Raw genomic sequence first — 18097 nt, 5'->3', positions numbered from 1 at the left:
CTGCGATGCACATGATGGGGAGGGTGGTGGGTCACTGGTTGCCGCCTCCATAGGCACAGCTGAGGCACACACGCACACACTTGTACCTAAGAAACATTATCTGTCCCCAGCTAAGGCTTTCAGTAATGTTGAGCTGTGGGTTAGGGCTGAGTCAGCCTCTGATGGGCAAAGTCTGCGATGGGGTGAAAGATAGTGGGTTAAGTGGTGATTAGAGAGTTGTTTGTATATTCATGCGGTTGGATTGTTCCTTTTAGAGTCTGTGGGACTGTCTGTCACTGGGCCAGAGAACCTGGGGACACCATGATTGTAGGGTGGTGGGCTATGCTGTTCTCTGCTGAGGAAGGGGAGGCATGTTGCACCTATGTCCCTATGGTCTGTTATGCCCCTTGTGGCTGTGGTTCCCATGTACACCTTTTCCTGGAGCATGTGGTTTGTGCACTAGGCTGTATAATCCCCCTCTGGGTCTAATAGTTTGGTAAAAATCTTGCTAAGGACCTTCATGACATGCATCAATTCTTCTAACCCTGTCCCTGCGATGTGGTCCAGGCCTCCACATTGTCCCATAAACACATCAGCACTTTCCTGCTTCAGGGCCTTTGCACTTGCCATTCTTCTCCCTGGGATGCTCTTTCTCCAAATCCCCGCATGCCTAGTCCCTCTCTTTCTAGTCTACTCAGTACCACCTTCTCAGTGGGGCCTTTGTGACCTCTGTCAAGGACTTTTTTCCCCCCAAAATAAATCTTAACCACCTACTTAACAAGTAATTAGACCATGATAATAATGAATCCCCACAGACCACTACCCAACCTAAGCTCTCAGATTTTTTTTTAAACAAAGTAACATAATTCTCCAACTACATAGCCTGCATTTGTGTCAGATTTATTCGTTTGGACAGCATCTTCAGCTAGTGCCTGAGAGTGGTCTGTTGCCCTTCCTAGGGGCCTGCCCTACATGCCTGGCTCTTTAAGAAAGAAACTTCCTGGGATGTGTACACACACACACAAACACACACACACACAGGGGGCTGGCCATTTCCCAGGACTCCAGTGTGGAGACTTGAGCTCTGGGTGAATCAGAGGTCTCTGTAGTTCCAGGCTTTCCTTGCAGATGTGGGGTCCAGGACAGGATGCCTCTGGGTGGCAAGATGGCAACCAGGGCAGAGAAGGTGTTGGGTGGGGCAGTCCCGCAACCAGGCTGACTCACTAGAGTCTTTCACACCCCAACAGCTGGGTCTGAGCTGGTAGCTCCGCCTTGCACTTGCCCAGGCCTGAAAGCCATGGCTGAGCTCCCGAAGCTTGCTCTCAGAGAAGAGGGGAGACTGGTGGGTCACTACTTCCCTGAAGCCCCCTCCCCAAAGCCTGCTTCCCGGAGCTGGGGCCCAGGCACCTGGGTTCTTCCCCAGGACTGATGATTCACCCCTGCTAGGGCCTTTTCACTTCTCCTTTGGGGCTAAAAATACAGGGACCCAGGCATCCAGCTGGGCTAGGCTTTACCACGGATTGCACAATGCCCCTTGCTGACGCAGACTCTAGGTTCGGGTGGGGGAGTGAGTTGCTCTCAGACCAGGCATGCTGAGGTCAGGGCCTAGAACCCCTTCACTTCCCCTTTCCTGGGCTGAGGACCTGGGGGCTGGGCTGACATGGGAGGTGCTAGGGATCCGTAGACTTGACTGTGGGCCCTGGAAATGAAACTCCTTCCCCTGGCCGCAGGTAACCAAGGGGTCTGGCTCCCAGAATTCAGCTCCCTTCAGAACAGAGGCCCAGTCAGGAACCGGGGGCAGAAGGGAACAAAAGAGGACCAAAACAGAGATGGTCAGAGACAGGACCACAGAGGCAGAGACACAGAGACAAGAAGAGATCAAATGACAGATAACAACTGACCCATGCCTTAGAAACACACTAGATACAGCTAGAAAAAGCAGCAAACACGGAGACCCCACCCCCAACGGACAAAATCAGGAAAGACTGAAGGAGAGAGGCAGGTCTGGGCTCTCTGCCCAAGCCAGGTTGGGGAAGAGCCCTAGTAAGAGGTCATCCACAGACAGTCCAAAGTGCATCCTGGGCTAGGCAGGAGAGCAGGCTGCTTGGAGGTGGTGAGGCCCCGCCCTGCCCGCTCCCTGCTGGCCTCTGCTGCCCCCTGCTGGCTCCAGCCACAGGGCTTAGACGGGAAGAAAAGGCAGAGACTAAGGCTGCTTTCAGGTCACTCTTCATTCCCTCCCTGTCCCCTTTCCCCCCGCGGCCCTCCCCACTCCCAGCCCTGCCAGCTCACAGGGTGCCCCCGGGGCCAGTAGGTGGTGCAGGCGTCTTGCCTGTAACCTTGTTGGCGCAGTCCAGCAGAGCGGTGTGAATGTCCTTGGCACAGGCAATCTGGGCTTTGATGACTGCCAGGTACTGCGGGTAGGGCAGGCTGTCAGGCTGCACTGCATCCGGTTTGGTGGCCGTGGGCACCAGAGTGGGAGAGTGCTTGGCACTGTCGCAACTCTGGGACAGGCACTCGTGGGCCAGGCGCTGTGGACAGGCAGGCAAGGTGCGGCTTCAGTGTCACTCCTGATGCTGCCACCCCCACCCCAAGGGCCAGCCTGGGATAGCCTGCTTGGTCCTCTAGACTCCGGGGGGCTTGGAGTCAGAGCTTGGCCCTGTCGACCACATGCTCGGCGACCCTGAGGCACACGGCTGCTTCTCTCTGAGTCTGTTTCCTCCTTTGCAAAACAAAATGGGTTTAACAACTGCCTTTGCTACCTTGTCAGGTGAGAAAAGGGAGACCGGCGTGTGAGACAGCCACAGTCCCAGCACATCATGCAGCGAATGTCAGCTGTCATTACTGGGACTGTCCTGACTCCAGCCTGGACACTGGCAGTGGCTGCTCTGATGACGCCTGCCCCTGGTTTTCCTCCTCCTTCTCTGGCTGCGCTGTCTAGTTATGGCTTACTCAGCCCAAGCCTTAAGTGGGGCAGTTCCCAGGTCCCAGCTGCTCTAGTTCTCATGCCTCCCACGGCTGTCCCGCCCACATGCACTACTCAGTTGCCACCTCCGAGGTGACACTGCCACACCTGTGTCCCCAGCCTCCCCTGAAATTCCAGAGCTCTCCTACACTTCCCACCAAACTGTTCCTCTTCCTGGGTGCCTGTCTCAGGAAGGCCACCGCCATTCCAGCTTGAGCTCTGGGCCTCATCCTGGAGACAGCTCCTCCCACAGTCCGGGGCAGCCCTATAGCTGTACGCAGAGCCTTTAGAGTAGCTTTCCCATCTGCTCGTCCAGGCTACCTCAGGGTAGTGGTGTAGCCTAGCCCACCTGAGTCCTGTCATGGTTGCCTCCTTGGGCTCCCAGCCTCTACTCTTGGCTCCTCTAACCCATCCTTCACGTGGCAGCCACAGGTATATTCCTAAAAAAGCCAGCAGGGCCACGTTCTTCGTCCATGGCTCCCCAGCACCCTCAGTGCTATATTCAAAGTCCAACAAGCTCTGGGGCACCTGGGGGGCTCAGTCGCTTAAGCGTCTAACTTCTGCTCAGGGGATGATTTCATCAGGTGATGGGATAGAGCCCTACGTCAGACTTCATGCTTAGCAGGGAGCCTGCTTCTCTCTCTCTCCCCCTCTGCCCCTCCCCCCTGCTCCTGCATGCAGTCTCACTCTCAAATAAATAAGAAATCTTTTTTTAAAAAACATTTATTTATTTATTTGACACAGAGAGAGAGTGGAGAGAGAGTGAGCGCGGGCGCTAGAGAGGGAACACAAGCAGGAGGAGTGGGAGAGGGAGAAGCAGGCTCCCCACAGAGCAGAGTCTGATGCAGGACTCCATCCCAGGACCCTGGGATCATGACCTGAGCCAAAGGCAGATGCTTAATCAACTGATCCAACCAAGTGACCATAAGTAAGAAATCTTTAAAAAAAAATTCCAACAAGCCGTAATGCTTATTACACCTCAGCTAAACTGAGTCTGTGACATTCTTAAAGGGAAATTAAAGTAGAAGCTCTTCCTTCTGGTTGGAACCCTTTCTACTACTACCATGTTTCTCAAATTCTGACTTTGGCTTCAAGCACCAGTTTACAATGATGATGATGATGATGATACTACAGGGAATGTTTGCCATGTGCTTAGTACCCTGTTATGCTTTCTACATACATGATCTTGCCATCTTTCCCCAAAATCTATTTCTCAAAGGAAAAATCTGAATCTTGCAGGTAGAGACTGGTGGTCGATGCAGATTCCAGAGGTCTGTGCTCTTAGCCACCCGCCCTCCTCAAAACTCCTGCCCCTCTTCCATTTTTGTTCCAGCCTCAGCTCAGATGCACTCTCTACCAGTAAACTTCCCTGAGTCACCGTCCCCTCCCTGACCCATGCTAGGCAGAGTCAGGTGCCTTTTCTGAGCTTCAACAATCCCCAAGCTTCCCTCATTTTAATCCTGACCCCCCCCACCCCGCGCCTCCTCCATCACAGCCCTGACTTCTGTGGCCTGGGCTTTTCCTATCGCAGCCCTGACCACTCTGAGCTGTCACTATTTGGGGATGTATGTCACCCTCACTGAACCGGAAGCTTAGTGAAGGCAAGGACTGGTGCAACACTGGGTCCCCAACCTCACGTGTGAAGCGCAGGTGTGGCCCCTAGGAGGCGTGCCCAGTGTGTGTCGACTGACTGAATGAAGGTTCCTGAAGACCTGGGGGCAGAGGCAGGGCTGTGGTCACCCACTGTCTAGGAGGCCACTTACCAGGCAGAGCTCCAGCTGGTCACAGAGTGCGTAGAACTCTTCCAGACACTTGTCAAAGCGCTGTATGGGTCCATCACTGCTCTTTCTATAGCCCAGGGGAAGAAGGTGACTGGAGAATGGATTTCCAATCTCTGGAACTTCAGTGGCTACCCAACCAAGTATCCATCAGGAAACCAAGTTTAGGCCCAGAAGCCCCAAGGCAGGGCCTAAGGGACTGTTTTAGAAGAGGCAAAAGAGCAAGGCAGGTCACAAAGGAGTGGGGCTCCGAAATGAAAGGAAGGGGCATAAGTGGGTGGGGATCTGGGTATGAGGTTCTAAGACGAGGGAAAGGGGACTATACTCACTGTCCGTTGTCAATGTTAGTGTTCTGAATCAAGTTCTGCGCTGCAACCTTCATCAAGGTCTATTTTTAAAAAATGCAGGAAATAGAGAAACAGAAGGGGCACTTTTGGTAGATCTACACTCTTCCTTAAGATCTATTCAATTTCTGGACGCCTGGGTGGCTCTGTCAGTTGAGGGTCTGCCTTTGGTTTGGGTCATGATCCCGGGGTCCTGGGATCCCACCTGCGCTGCGCTCCCTGCTCCGTACGGAGTCTGCTTCTCTCTCTGACCCTCCCCCGCTCCCCCTCAAGCTTGCTCTCTCTGAAATAAATATTTTTTAAAAATCTACTCAATTTCAAGCCTCCTCTTCACTTGGCATCTCTCCTGTCAATCCAGATTAGCAGCCCTATTTCCCCAGAAGCCCGCTCTCACCTAGGGTTCTCCGGGTAATCTCTCCCGACAGATTTTACAGTCCTCCCTCACCCACCAATCACAGGCAGAATCTCTGTACAGGCCAGTCCTTTACTCAGGCTTTAACAACCAGGGCCTTGTTTTTCCTTTAAACTCTCTCCCACTCGAGTTGCGGCCATTCCCAGGCCCAACATTCGTGCCGATCCCGTTCACAGGGCAATCCGCAGACCTTCGCTTTGGCCTCATTAAGAGGACCAAATGCCATTCCACTTCCTGCCTAACGCTCTTCTGCTCGCTTCCAGACTGAAAAGCCCCTTTGCCTTCCCGCTTGGAACCAGAGAGCCAAATCCCGCTAGCTTCTCGCAGCTCTCGGCCAATCACCTGTAGACTCTCCTTCAACTGCGGGATGAGCATCTTATAACGCTGCACCGGGTCGAAGTCCTGTTGCTGTTGCTGCAAAAGCCCGCTCTGGGCAGGCCCCACCAGCTGTGCTGGTGGTTGAGGCTGCTGTTGCGGACCCGGGCCGCCAGACGAACCCGGACCGGATACGCCCGCAGTAGACGAAGCAGCTGCAGCCTGCTGCTGGGACGCAGCCATCTTTCTCAGTTTAGCGCACCGGAAGTGCGCCACAAGCGGTTTTCTCCCTGTTTCTTTTCAGCGTTTCGGTCTCCAGGCCTCGCTTGCTAGTTAGCCCCGCCTCCGAAACAACTCAGCCAATGGGAGGAAAGAATGACCGCCTCCCGCACTTGACTCTCAAATAAGACGTCCAGACTGAGACTCCCGATTCGCCAATCACAAGAGGCTCTTTCTCCCTCGCTCCGCCCTGTACCCAGCCTTTTGCCAATCCGGGTGTGGGTGTAATACGGACTCTATGTCCCAGAAGGCCTCGCGGCCTGAGGCGACCTGTCCGGTCCTTAGCGTCTTGGCGGCAGTTGGTGAAGCCGGAGCTGCGAGGCCGTCTTTGGCGCTGCCTGCGCGTTTAGCTGAGTCTCCACTGGAAATCTTCACCAGCCCACCTTATTCCGACCCTGCCCCGGCAGAGAGCGGCGCCAACCCGAGCCCTCCCTCGGATTAGGCGTCCGCCAACGTCGGTATACCCCTCCGCGTCTCCCCGCGGCTCAGCAAGGACCCCGTCTGGGCTTCCTTCGCCAGGTCTCCATGGCGCCCACCATCCAGACCCAGGCCCAGCGAGAGGATGGCCACAGGTAGGCGCCACGCCGCCTGGCTGTATCGTTTTCGTTTAGGTCTGTCCAGGTTTCGGCGAGGCGGGGGGTCGGGCGCGGGTGTCTTCCTACGACGTCATCAGCCCCCCATTGATGTCAGACCTTCGCTGCGAACGCCCTGGCGTCACGGAACGCTCACTTTTGACAGACAGGGGTGGGTTCCTTCAAGGATGGGGTGTTGCCCCCACCTTCCTGCCATGCAATTCAGGATTAAGCTCTTGGGAGACTATCTAGACGGACTGTGCGTTTATTACTCCAGTCAAGCATTTGGAGAATCCCTTTGCTGAAAGCAATTGAGCACGTAGTTCTATTAGAGTACTTGAAGACGTCCCCTCCAAAAGGGATTGAGCAGTTGATTTCATTCATGAAAGCGTTTGGAGACACTTTCTCTAAAAGGAGTTGAATCCAAGGGTTTTTCCGTTAAAGTACTTGGAGCACCCCTCCCACAGGGATTACCATTTTTGTCACTCCCTCCTTCCCTTTTTTAAAAGTTTGGAGAAACCCCCCTCAGTCTTCTTTCAATCGTGTTCTCCATCTTTCCTTCAATATCTCGCTCTCTCTTACCTACCAGGCCCAATTCTCACCGGACTCTGCCTGAGAGGTGAGCCCCATTGGGTTTTCCCAGAAGGGGTGGGCCAGTGGGGGCTGGGAGCAGAGGTGGGGCAGCAGGGGACCGGTTTTGAGGCACTGTATTCCCAGGTCTGGAGTGGTCTGCCGAGTCAAGTACTGCAATAGCCTCCCTGACATCCCCTTCGACCCCAAATTCATCACCTACCCCTTTGACCAGAACAGGTGAGACTGAGATGGAGGGCAAAACAACTCACTTAGATCATGAGTTCCGTAAGGGCAAGGATTGCTTCTCTTGTTGACTGCTCTCTTCTCAGAGCCTAGAACAGTACCTAGCAATATGGTAGTAGGTGCTCCATAAATACTTGTTGATGAATGAAACAAGCAGTGTCCGAGGCTTTTCCCACTGAAGAGCCAGCCTTCTCACTCCAACATGGGGGATACTCCCATTTTTAGTTCCTCCCTGGAAAAGCTTAGGCTCTGGGAAGCAGGAATATGAGGGTAAACCTAGAATCAGGAAACCATAATGGGTATGTTTCCCCACCCAGGTTTGTCCAGTACAAAGCAACTTCCTTGGAAAAACAGCACAAACACGACCTCCTCACTGAGCCAGACCTGGGGGTCACCATTGACCTCATCAACCCGGATACCTACCGCATCGACCCCAATGGTGTGTGGGAAGGCAGGGAGGGCTTGCTCTAGGCCAGCAAAGGCCAGGCCCTCCCTCACAGCCCTTCTGCCCCCTTGTTCTCCTCTAGTACTCCTAGATCCAGCTGACGAGAAGCTTTTGGAAGAGGAGATTCAGGCCCCTACAAGCTCCAAGAGGTGTGTGTGTGTGCTGAGTGAGGACTGGATATGTAGAGGGAATCTATGATGGGAGGAGGGTGGTGGGTCCTAGGTGCCTAACACTCTACCCCCAGATCCCAGCAGCACGCGAAAGTGGTACCATGGATGCGGAAAACTGAGTACATCTCCACTGAGTTCAATCGTTATGGCATCTCGAATGAGAAGCCCGAGGTCAAGTAAGTTGTGGCAGGTAGAGAGGGAAGGTGATTTCAGGTATGTCCAGTGACCCCTAAAGTCTTCTCTCTTTACTCCTAGGATTGGAGTTTCTGTGAAGCAGCAGTTCACAGAGGAAGAAATATACAAAGACAGGGATAGCCAGATCACAGCCATTGAGAAAACTTTTGAGGATGCCCAGAAATCAGTAATTGAGGGATGGGGATGGGGTGGGATAGGTTTGAAGGCGGACCAAGGTGCAGCTCCAGAGCTCCATATCCTCCTCACCCACCCTGTTTTTGCCCCCACCAGATCTCCCAGCATTACAGCAAGCCCCGAGTGACACCGGTGGAGGTCATGCCTGTCTTCCCAGACTTTAAGGTCAGATCCAGGGCAGGAGGCAGTGAGGCAGAGCCTGGCATCTCTGCTTGTCCCAGTCTAATCCCAGTGGTCTTGTCCCTAGATGTGGATCAACCCATGTGCTCAGGTAATTTTTGACTCAGACCCAGCCCCCAAGGACACGAGTGGTGCAGCTGCTTTGGAGATGATGTCTCAGGCCATGATCAGGTAAGTGGCCCCACTGCCCACCTTGGCCTGTTCCTCACTGCCCCTTTGTGCTTACTCTTCACTCCTCCCATCCAGAGGCATGATGGATGAGGAAGGGAACCAGTTTGTGGCCTATTTCCTGCCTGTGGAAGAGACACTGAAGAAGCGAAAGCGGGACCAGGAGGAGGAGATGGACTATGCACCAGATGACGTGTGCGTGGGTCAGAATAGGTTTTGGGAATGGAGGACCGGTCGCTCCCTTTTATCCCTCTTAAGAAAGAAGTGGGGCTGCTGATCTTGTTCCTCTCATCCTCATCAGGTACGACTACAAGATTGCTCGGGAGTACAACTGGAACGTGAAGAACAAAGCCAGCAAGGGCTATGAGGAGAACTACTTCTTCATCTTCCGGGAGGGCGACGGGGTTTACTACAACGAACTGGAGACCAGGTACTTGGTATACTCCTACCTCAGATTAGCCTGGGGCTTTGCTTCAGAATCCTGATCTGGGGTACATGGGAGCTAGCTTGGAGGCCATTTGTACGTATGGATTGGTTTCGTGTTTGAAACAAGTAGCAGAAGATTGCTTGACCATGTGAGCTGGACCTAGTTCTAACACATGAACCCAGAGAAAAAAGCTTGAGATTGAGGTTTTTTGTAGTGTAGATAGCCAGGTTCCCTCTGATGTAGTAAGAGACTTCATGTGAAAGTCAGCATAGGCAAAATACAGAGTAATAACATCAAATTAGCATCAGTATTTTAAATGAAGTCCTGGATACCCACAAACCTTCCCCTAAGAGCTACAAGTTTACTCCTGTGCTAGGGAACTTGGTGTAATGTAAGGGTTGGGAAAGAAGTGTGACCTTGAGTTTGTTTAAAGCAGAGATCACAACCTCTGATCCTATGTAAGAGGTAGCACAGTGCCCTTGTGGGCTCTGGGTGACCTGGAGCTCTTGGCAGCCTCCAAGGGGCACCATGACCTTGCCCAGCAAAGGGTTCCTCCAACCTTTTGTTGCTATGCTTTGGGAAGGTAAAGTCCCAGATTAACACTTTCTAAAAGCCAGTAATCAAGATTCTGTGCTTTTAAGTGTTGCTAATTTACCTTAAAATCTCTTACGTGTACACACACTTTATAAATACAGGGGACGCATGGAGCTATTATCCTTCCCTTTCCCTTATCCAACCTCTGAGTTTAGTCTCCTTCATTCACCCCGCATTTATTCTGGTCTCTTCTGGACTAAGCATTGGTGAGGAAGTAAGAACCAAGTCAGACTGGATCCCCCACTGGGGTCTTTAAATGCATCTTCCACACTCCTCCACCCCACCTACTTGCCCACTACAGGGTCCGCCTGAGTAAACGCCGAGCAAAGGCTGGGGTTCAGTCCGGTACCAATGCCCTGCTGGTGGTCAAACACCGGGACATGAATGAGAAGGAATTAGAAGCCCAGGTAACAAGCATCACTGGCCCAGGGCAGCCATGGAGAGGGTGGTGGTGGGTGAGGAGAGACAGAAGCCTGACAGGACAATCTCCTTCCCCTCAACCCTGCTACTTCTAGGAGGCACGGAAGGCCCAGCTGGAGAACCACGAACCCGAGGAAGAAGAGGAGGAAGAGATGGAGACAGAAGAGAAAGAGGCTGGGGGCTCAGGTAAAGCTGGACTGGCCAAACCCCAGGAGCCCTGGAAGGGTGAGAAACTGGGTCTCACTTCTCCCTGCTCCCTTACAGATGAGGAGCGAGAGAAAGGCAGCAGCAGTGAGAAGGAAGGCAGTGAGGACGAGCGTTCAGGCAGCGAGAGTGAACATGAAGAGGTTGACAGGGATGAGGCGAGTGACAAGAGTGGTAGCGGCGAGGAGGAGAGCAGTGAGGACGAGGCCCGGGCCGCTCGGGACAAAGAGGAGATCTTTGGCAGTGATGCGGACTCGGAAGACGATGCGGATTCTGATGATGAGGACAGAGGCCCGGCCCGTGGCAGTGACAATGATTCAGATAGCGGCAGTGATGGCGGTGGCCAGCGGAGCCGGAGCCGCAGTGCCAGTCCCTTCCCCAGTGGCAGTGAGCACTCTGCCCAGGAGGATGGCAGTGAAGCTGCAGCTTCTGATTCCAGTGAAGCCGACAGTGACAGTGACTGAGTCCCAGGTCCTTCAGGGTTGGTGCAGACATGATTATAATGCGATTATTATGCGCAGGAAGGCACTTTTTGAGTGGTCTGTTTGCAAGCCCTTCGCTTTGTTCGTTTCCCTCCTCTCCTCCAAGCCTTGCTGTTAATAAAGCCGACTTTTTTTCCCCTTTATGCCCCTTCCCAACCCTATGGTCTCATTCTGCTTATACTTCTCCTTCCCCCCCATCCCAGGAGCTCAGTGGCCTCAGCTTAAGGCCTCTAGATTTTCCATGAAGTATAGTATAGCATAACAAAGGTCAGAATCCTTTTTTCGTTTTTTGTTTCTTGTTTTTTTTTTTTTTTTTCCAAAATAAGCCCAGACCATTAAACAAGTGAAACTCCAACAAGTAAGTCTTCTCCAACAGCGAGAAAAACTGTACAGTTACTCAAAGCTGATTCTGCCAGTGGGGCTGGGGATAGGAGGGAGGGTGAAATCATGGTGGTGGGGGAGGGGGCTGAGGAGGGGCTGGGGTAGAAGAGGGTCAGGGTCCTGCCCATCAGAGTGGGGCCGCCTGCGTCCTGCACACTCTGCTGTCAGGTGGGGGGAGGGGGGCAGCTCTTGCCTCCCATTGTGTGTGTGTGTGGGGGGGGTGTCCCTCACCACCTCCCAATGCCAGGCAGAGCCAGCTCACACTGATGGGTAGTGAAGAAGACAGGACTGGCTAGGAGGTGGTGAGGGTCCTGTGAGAGGGACACCCTGCTGATTCCAAACGAGGTGGCCCCTGTCCATCCCACTTCCCGGGGCTAAATGGGAGAGGGGGACTGGAGAAGCCCTGGGAACTTGAGGGGAATGAGCAAAGGCACAGAAACATGGAGGGGCCGGGGTGGGGGACTTGCATAGGTTGATGAGTGTGCAAGAGGTACATAAATAAACCTGACACCCCACCCAGCCCGGCACTGGGAGAGGAGGTGGGGACCTTAGCAGATCCCCAGGGCCACCCCACCCCCTGGCTTCCTCCCCTTCCCTGGGCTCAGAGCTGAGGGAGGTCCAGACCAGGAGGGCAGAGGCAAGAAGTTCCGGGGAATGGGCTGAGAGTGCAGGGAGGGCGGTGGTTTTAAATTTTTTTTTTTTTTTTTTTTGGTTTTTTGTTTTTTCCCAACATTTTGTATCTTTAATAACATACACAATGGTTACCAGCCATATTCATAACAAAAGTTATTCATAAAATGTATCTAAAAATAACATTTTTTTTCCTTTTCGGTGTGAAAAGCTTGAGAATGTCCCAGTAGGGGGTGGGGTGGGTTGAGTGGGAAGAGGGGGTTGGAATAGGGGACCCTGGCTTCCCCACAGCCTGAACCCCCAAGTCCCCTCCCTCCACCTGGGCCCCAGCACAACCCCTCAGCAGGAACAGAGACCAGAGGGTCTGTATGACTCCACGGCTGGGACAAATCTCTGGGTTATGATATAGTGTTCCACTTAAGTGAGGTCATGACAGAATGGGGGGCGGGGAAGGATGAAAGAAAAGAGGGGTGGGGAAAGAAACCAAAAACCAAACAATCCCCTTTCCCTTATTCCTTACCCCAAGTCTTTCAGCTACCAGACCTGGGAGTGGACAAGGGTGTGTGTTGGTTGCGGGAAGGGGATGTTAAGGCAACAGACTTCCTGACCTCACTGGCTGCCCTGGCTCCTGGCCTTCAACCTCGGCATCTGGGGAGCCAGGACTGGAGGGAAGCAGGGGAAGGACTAGGGGGTCTGGAGGAAGGGGCTCTGCCCCCTCCCCTCATAAAACTCAGGCTCCCCCTGCCACTTTCTTGGCTCAGAGAGAGGCCTGGGGATTCTAAAAATGAGAGGGAATGATCAGAGAGAAAAACCGTTAAGAACTATATAAATATGCATCTTAAATAGGCCTAAGAAATTAATTGTAGAGAACCTCTGATAAACAGGGCAAAAGGAGGTGAGTGAAAGGAGGGTGGCTCCTGTCCTTGGGAATGATGGGAATGGGGAAGGAGAAGAAGGTGGCAAGGAGAGAGAGAGGATCCTCTCAACCACCAACTTCTCCTTAGCTCCTCTCAAATAACATCCAGGAGAGCAGGTTATCAACCCTGCTTCTTTCTCCCCAAATATCAGATGGTTCTGAGAAGGCCCCACAAGATAGGGGTAAGCTGCTCCCTTAGGAGGGGCAGGTGGCCGGCAGTCTGGAAGAGGCAGGGGTGGGACGGGGCCAGGTAGGAGATGAGGGAGGGAAGGAGGGGCAGTCAGGCTGGCCAGTCCCTGCCTCCTTTATCCTGGCTGCCCCCTACCTCCCTGAACCTCAGCAGAGATCCCTCGACGGGCCTGGGAGTGAGCAAGGCGCGTGCCAATGTTAAACAAAAGTTAAAAGGGTGAGAAAGTAGAAAAATACTAGAATGTATAGCTGAGCCAGCCCACCCTCTCGCTGTCGCAGAGAAGCCCGTTGGGGGTTGGCCCCCGCCCGCCGCCCAGGGAGCCTATGGGTGCGCTGGGCTGTGGGTCCCGTCAGATGGTGGAGGTTTTGTCTGTCCCATCTGTGGTGAGAAAGGGAGGAAGGGAGGAAGATCAGGAACTGGCGGGAGGCCCAAGAAAAGGTGCTCAGGTAGCCTGTCATCCCAGTCAGGCCCTCCCTGGAGGCTGGCCTCCCCTAGGGACCCCTCAGGATGCTCTGAGTTGCTCAGTTCAGAGGCGGAGACGCTGCTGGGTAGGTGGGAGCTGGGTCAGGGAAAGAGGAAATGCTCACCACCCAAGGCGTGTTCTGTCATGCTCAGACACAGAGACTCCAGAGTGGGATTGATCTCCAGGTCAGGCCCAGGGACCGGGCAGTCTGTGGGGAGAGAGAACAGAGGTGAGGGCTGAACTGACTGCAGAAGGCAAAACCTGGGAGACAAAGGACTGCAGGGGCTGGTATGAGGGAGGGGCGGAGAGGGATAAGAGGAAAAGGAGGGAGGGAGAGAGGGGCAAAAGACAGAAATCGTATGTAAGACGCGGCACACGCTCTGATGGGAAGTATGACCAGGCAGGGATGAAGGACACAGACAGGCCTGGGTGTATCACAGAGCAGGCAGAGGCTTAGCAATGAACAGAAAGGCTGAGCAGCAGGCTGAGGGAGTGACGGGAAGCTGAGGGAGTATCCCGGAGGCCACACACTGCATGTTGCCTTAGGCACAGTCTAGCCATCAGCCCCAGGCACTGGGCAGCCCTGTCCTCCCTGACTGATGACCTGCTCCTGTACTTGGGTGCAGAAGCTTAATTAGAACAATTCCCATCCCCACTTGGACTTGCTCCATTGGGCAGGATGTCATCTGGGTAGGGCGGACAGACGGGGCAAATCAGGACAGCAGCCATGGGGCTTGCCCTCAAACCATCTCTAAAGGGCCTCTTGTTGGAGTGTCTGGGAAACAGCCCACCTCCCTAAGCAGACCTGACCCCACCCCACATTGCTTAAAACCCCCTCCTCGGCTCCTCACTGCTATGGCGAGAAAGCCTGAGCTTTCTACCTGATTTCAGAAGACGCTGCTCCCACCTCCAGCCTCTCCGATCATCACATCCCCAATGAACCCAGAGCTAAGGCCTTGTTGGGACACCTGTCTCTTCTTAGCCAATAATTTTTTTCATTTTGGGCAAGTGACCTAAGTATCACATTCGTGACTGATATGATGGGAATAAACCAGCACCCTCATGTGTGCAGCCGGGAGGATCTGATTTGATGGCATGGAAAGCCGCTGGATCCATAGTCCAGCACGCAGCACGCAGGTTAAAAAGAACTACTCCAATGTTCTGCTCGTGCAGCTCATCCATCCAGTCACCTGCATCTGCAACTGATGTAACGCAGATGCCTACCGCGTTAGGATGAACACAACGGACAGGGTCCTCTGCCTCTCACAGGTTCACATCATCTCATAAATAAAGTAACCCACTGACTGGTATTTATATCACAAAGAGCTTAGAATCACCTGCAAATCTTTTTTTTTTTTTTTTTTTTTAAAGATTTTCTTCATTTATTTGACAGAGATCAGAAACAGGCAGAGAGGCAGGCAGAGACAGAGGGGGAAGCAGGCTCCCCGCCGAGCAGAGAGCCCGATGCGGGGCTTGATCCTAGGACCCTGAGATTATGACCTGAGCTGAAGGCAGAGGCTTTAACCCACTGAGCCACCCAGGTGCCCCTGCAAATCTTTTCAAAAAAAATTTTTTTAAAGTAAAACTCTACCTCCAACATGGGGGTTGAACTCATAAGCCTGAGACAGGAGCTGCATGCTCTACTGATGAGCCAGTCAGGCACCCCATTGCCCCCTTCCTCACCTCTTCCAGACTGGCCTTCTCTGCCTTTGTAGCCTGAGTGGCCAGCAGCAGGCCTAGCCCAGGGCAGGGGACTCCCCCACTCAATAACCAAGGCAGGGCTAGCATTTCTCTAACCTCCCTTTTGCCCCCTTCACCCTCATTCTGATCTCTCACCTCTAGACTGGTCTGTGAGCAGAGGGCAAACAGCCATCTCACCTCACAGACCCTTTAGTGTGGAACCTGATCTACAAACTGAAGTCTGCTGCTTCCTGCCTGAAGGAATCCCAGGGGACAGACAGGCAGGACTCCCCTCCATAGAAACCTCGATGCTCTGACAGTCTCATCCCCTCCACCCCTTCCAAACTGAGTACTTAATGATCCTCTAAGGAGATGGTGATGGAGACCAACAGGGACACTAAGACTGTGAACACAGAGAGGGAGAGGTGTGGAGAGGTAAGGCTGGCAGTAGGGAAGAGAGAAGACAGAGAAAGCAGGTAGGATCTGAGAAAGAAAACTGAAGTGGGGGAGGGGGCACAAGAAAACTCAGGATGCGGGAAGACAGGTGCAGAGTGGTGGGAGGTAGGAGGAGAGGATAGTAGGAATGGGACTGAAAGAAGGGCCACCTAAGGGTATTGCCGAGCCCCAAGGGTGGGGGCAGCTTACCTGGAGGGAACATGAGAATGGCCTGGGGTGATGAATGGACCGGGAGGGAGTGGGTGCGCTGCACAGAGCTACGGCTCTGGCTGGGCATGCTGTTGCTGCCTCCAGGGTTGGCAAACCACAGGTTCTGCACAGGGAATGGGAAAAACAAGTGGTGAGCTGAGTGGGAAGAGGCTGAGGCTGAGATCTAAGTGCAGGCTCGGTAGGGCTGGCAAAGAAGCCTCTTCCCTTTGAGAAAGGCCCAGGTGCAAACACATGGACACGCACAGCCCAGACACAACCACCCCAATCCCCGAAGTGCCAGGCCCTCCGCTTCCCACTGGCTCACCTGTCGGCCCTGGCCCCCAAGGCTGGGGCTAGTGAGAGCATGTCGTGGGGAGATGCCCCCGATGCCTGAAGGGCTCAGAAGGCCCATCCTACCGGGTGGGAGGGCCCGGGGAGGCATGGGGAACTGCCGCTGGGTCCGCCGGGCCACCCCCATCCCCACAGAGCCAGCTATGGGAAGTGAGTTGGAGCCGAATGCCCAGCTGTGAGAGAGCAGAAGGCATGGTGTCAGTTGAGGTGGTCCCCTCTGTCTGTCCCTTCCTCACCTCCCCCACCAGAATCCCCATGGAAAGGACAGAACACAGACCTGCTCTGAACAAGGATTCCCTGCCCAAGTCCTTGCATCACATACTGTTCTCCCACCCCAAGGCAACCCCAGGATGGAGATGGGAGTGGATAAAGGTTTCCTCATATCCACTTATAGCAGTTCTCCTAACTTGAATTCTCAAATGCGGTATTTAGTAGAATAGAGGAGAAACAGGGAGAACAGGGGAGAAAAGGGACATCACAGCACCCTGCACACAGGGGAGAACATGGAGTAGGTGTTGCTTCTGCCAGCTCAGCACCCTGTTCTAGTGCTGAGAACACCGACTTTTTTTCCTGGTAAAGTCTTCACTGGGTGACTTGTGGAAGGTCACCCAGTGACTGAATGAGGACAACAAATTCCCAGCCCAGAATGTAATCAGCCCACTGAGCACCACCTGTCCACCACCAAGGGACTCGGGAAGGAAGGCCCCCACACCCTGGCGGCCCCTCACCCTTTCTGCTGCCGGTAGCTCTGCATCTCTAGAGCGGCTTTGCGAGGGAAGGTCCGGAGGAGCTTCAGCACTTGCTGTTTCCAGGACAGCAGCCGTTTCTTCTGCGTCTCCGTGAACGCCTGGAATTGGAGCATGAAGTGGGGAGGGTGTGTGTTCAGATCTGCCTTCCATTCACCCACTCAAGTTATTTACTGCCTGCCTGCTCTGTGCTAGGGAGTACTGGGAGGCAGAGGTTCAGCGGGGGAGAAGACATGTACAGTACTGAGCTCACGGTTCAGTGGGTCAGAAGACATGCAGGCCATCTGACCCGTGACGAGCACTGCGAAGGAGAAGCCTCATCTACTAGGAGGGGCCAGTGAAGGTGTCCCTGAGGTGTACTCGTTTGAACTAAGTGCTGAGGGACCAGCAGAAGGGAGGGGAATCTCGCTCCCCAGAGAAAGAACATGTAGTAAGGTTCTGAGAAGGAGAGCTCACGGCAGCCACTAGAGCCAACACTGGTGAGATGAGGGCTGGAGATGTTGGGTGGGTGCCAGCCAGGCAGGGCACTGAGGGCCACATCAGGAACACAGATACTGAGAGCGATGGGGGAAGCCTTGCCCTTTTTGGGACCCTAGAGAAGGCCTCACCTCATGAGTCAGGCACTTTTCAATAAGCTGGAGGTAACTGGTGATGTTCTCCTCGTCCGGTCGGGACACCAGCAGCTGGGTGCACACTGAGGGACAACGGAAAGGGAGGGAAGTTAGCCCCAGCATGTCCTCTGCCATGCTCTAGCTCCCTCAGCCCTCCTGGCCAGCACAAGTATTGGAAGAGGACACTCAGGCTGGATGAGTTCTAGCTATGTGCGAAGCATGGTACCTGATTATCATGAACATATATAAACCCACCATAGTAGCTCAGAGAGGTGGAATCACTTGGCCTAGGTCACATAGCTAAAAGGCTATGGATCCAATTGTAAAGTTGGCTACGCCATGCTGCCTTAGGAAAGGCCAAGCCCACTGTGAGTTACACCATCCCCATCCTGTGGACTTTAATACCCCGTGAAAGAACCAATGGATTTGTCTCATACTACACACAATATCTACTGACACATCATTCTGCCTTTTGCTGAGGCTGGAGACACTGTGTGGGTAAGTAAGGGTTGTCTCCTACCACCTACCTAGACACACCCGAGAGTGGGGCCTTGCTACTCTCAGTCTC

General features: G+C 53.7%; 3 protein-coding genes across 4 annotated transcripts in view; 1 reads left to right on the top strand and 2 right to left on the bottom strand.

The window, feature by feature from the left end:
- Window positions 1-2189: 2189 nt before the first annotated feature.
- MED29 (mediator complex subunit 29) lies at window positions 2190-6130 on the bottom strand. Its single transcript, XM_044256605.1, has 4 exons — window positions 5818-6130; window positions 5049-5107; window positions 4705-4789; window positions 2190-2507 (listed from the first exon to the last, which is right to left on the bottom strand). Exons 1-4 carry the CDS (start codon window positions 6031-6033, stop codon window positions 2265-2267), a joined length of 603 nt encoding a protein of 200 aa, XP_044112540.1. The 5' UTR covers window positions 6034-6130; the 3' UTR covers window positions 2190-2264.
- Window positions 6131-6310: 180 nt separating this feature from the next.
- On the top strand, window positions 6311-11059 carry PAF1 (PAF1 homolog, Paf1/RNA polymerase II complex component). The gene is made up of 14 exons (XM_044256604.1): window positions 6311-6641; window positions 7231-7260; window positions 7359-7451; window positions 7775-7896; window positions 7985-8051; window positions 8147-8248; window positions 8328-8433; window positions 8538-8606; window positions 8689-8792; window positions 8868-8984; window positions 9091-9219; window positions 10112-10217; window positions 10326-10416; window positions 10495-11059. Exons 1-14 carry the CDS (start codon window positions 6595-6597, stop codon window positions 10896-10898), a joined length of 1587 nt encoding a protein of 528 aa, XP_044112539.1. The 5' UTR covers window positions 6311-6594; the 3' UTR covers window positions 10899-11059.
- Window positions 11060-11260: 201 nt separating this feature from the next.
- The window catches only part of SAMD4B (sterile alpha motif domain containing 4B), a 38835-nt gene continuing 31998 nt past the window's right edge, over window positions 11261-18097 (bottom strand). For both annotated transcript variants that reach the window (XM_044256602.1, XM_044256603.1), the window contains 6 exons: window positions 17527-17612; window positions 16901-17019; window positions 16147-16345; window positions 15822-15945; window positions 13621-13704; window positions 11261-13411 (listed from right to left, as the gene is read on the bottom strand). In XM_044256602.1, coding sequence (XP_044112537.1) covers window positions 13383-13411; window positions 13621-13704; window positions 15822-15945; window positions 16147-16345; window positions 16901-17019; window positions 17527-17612 — 641 coding nt within the window. In that variant the 3' untranslated portion in view covers window positions 11261-13382. The remainder of the gene's footprint in view (window positions 13412-13620; window positions 13705-15821; window positions 15946-16146; window positions 16346-16900; window positions 17020-17526; window positions 17613-18097) is intronic.

The sequence above is a fragment of the Neovison vison genome, chromosome 7, assembly GCF_020171115.1.
Source record: "Neovison vison isolate M4711 chromosome 7, ASM_NN_V1, whole genome shotgun sequence".
NCBI lineage: Eukaryota > Metazoa > Chordata > Mammalia > Carnivora > Mustelidae > Neogale > Neogale vison.
The sequence above is the reverse complement of the archived record's forward strand: the minus strand, read 5'-3'. Positions and strand labels throughout refer to the sequence as shown.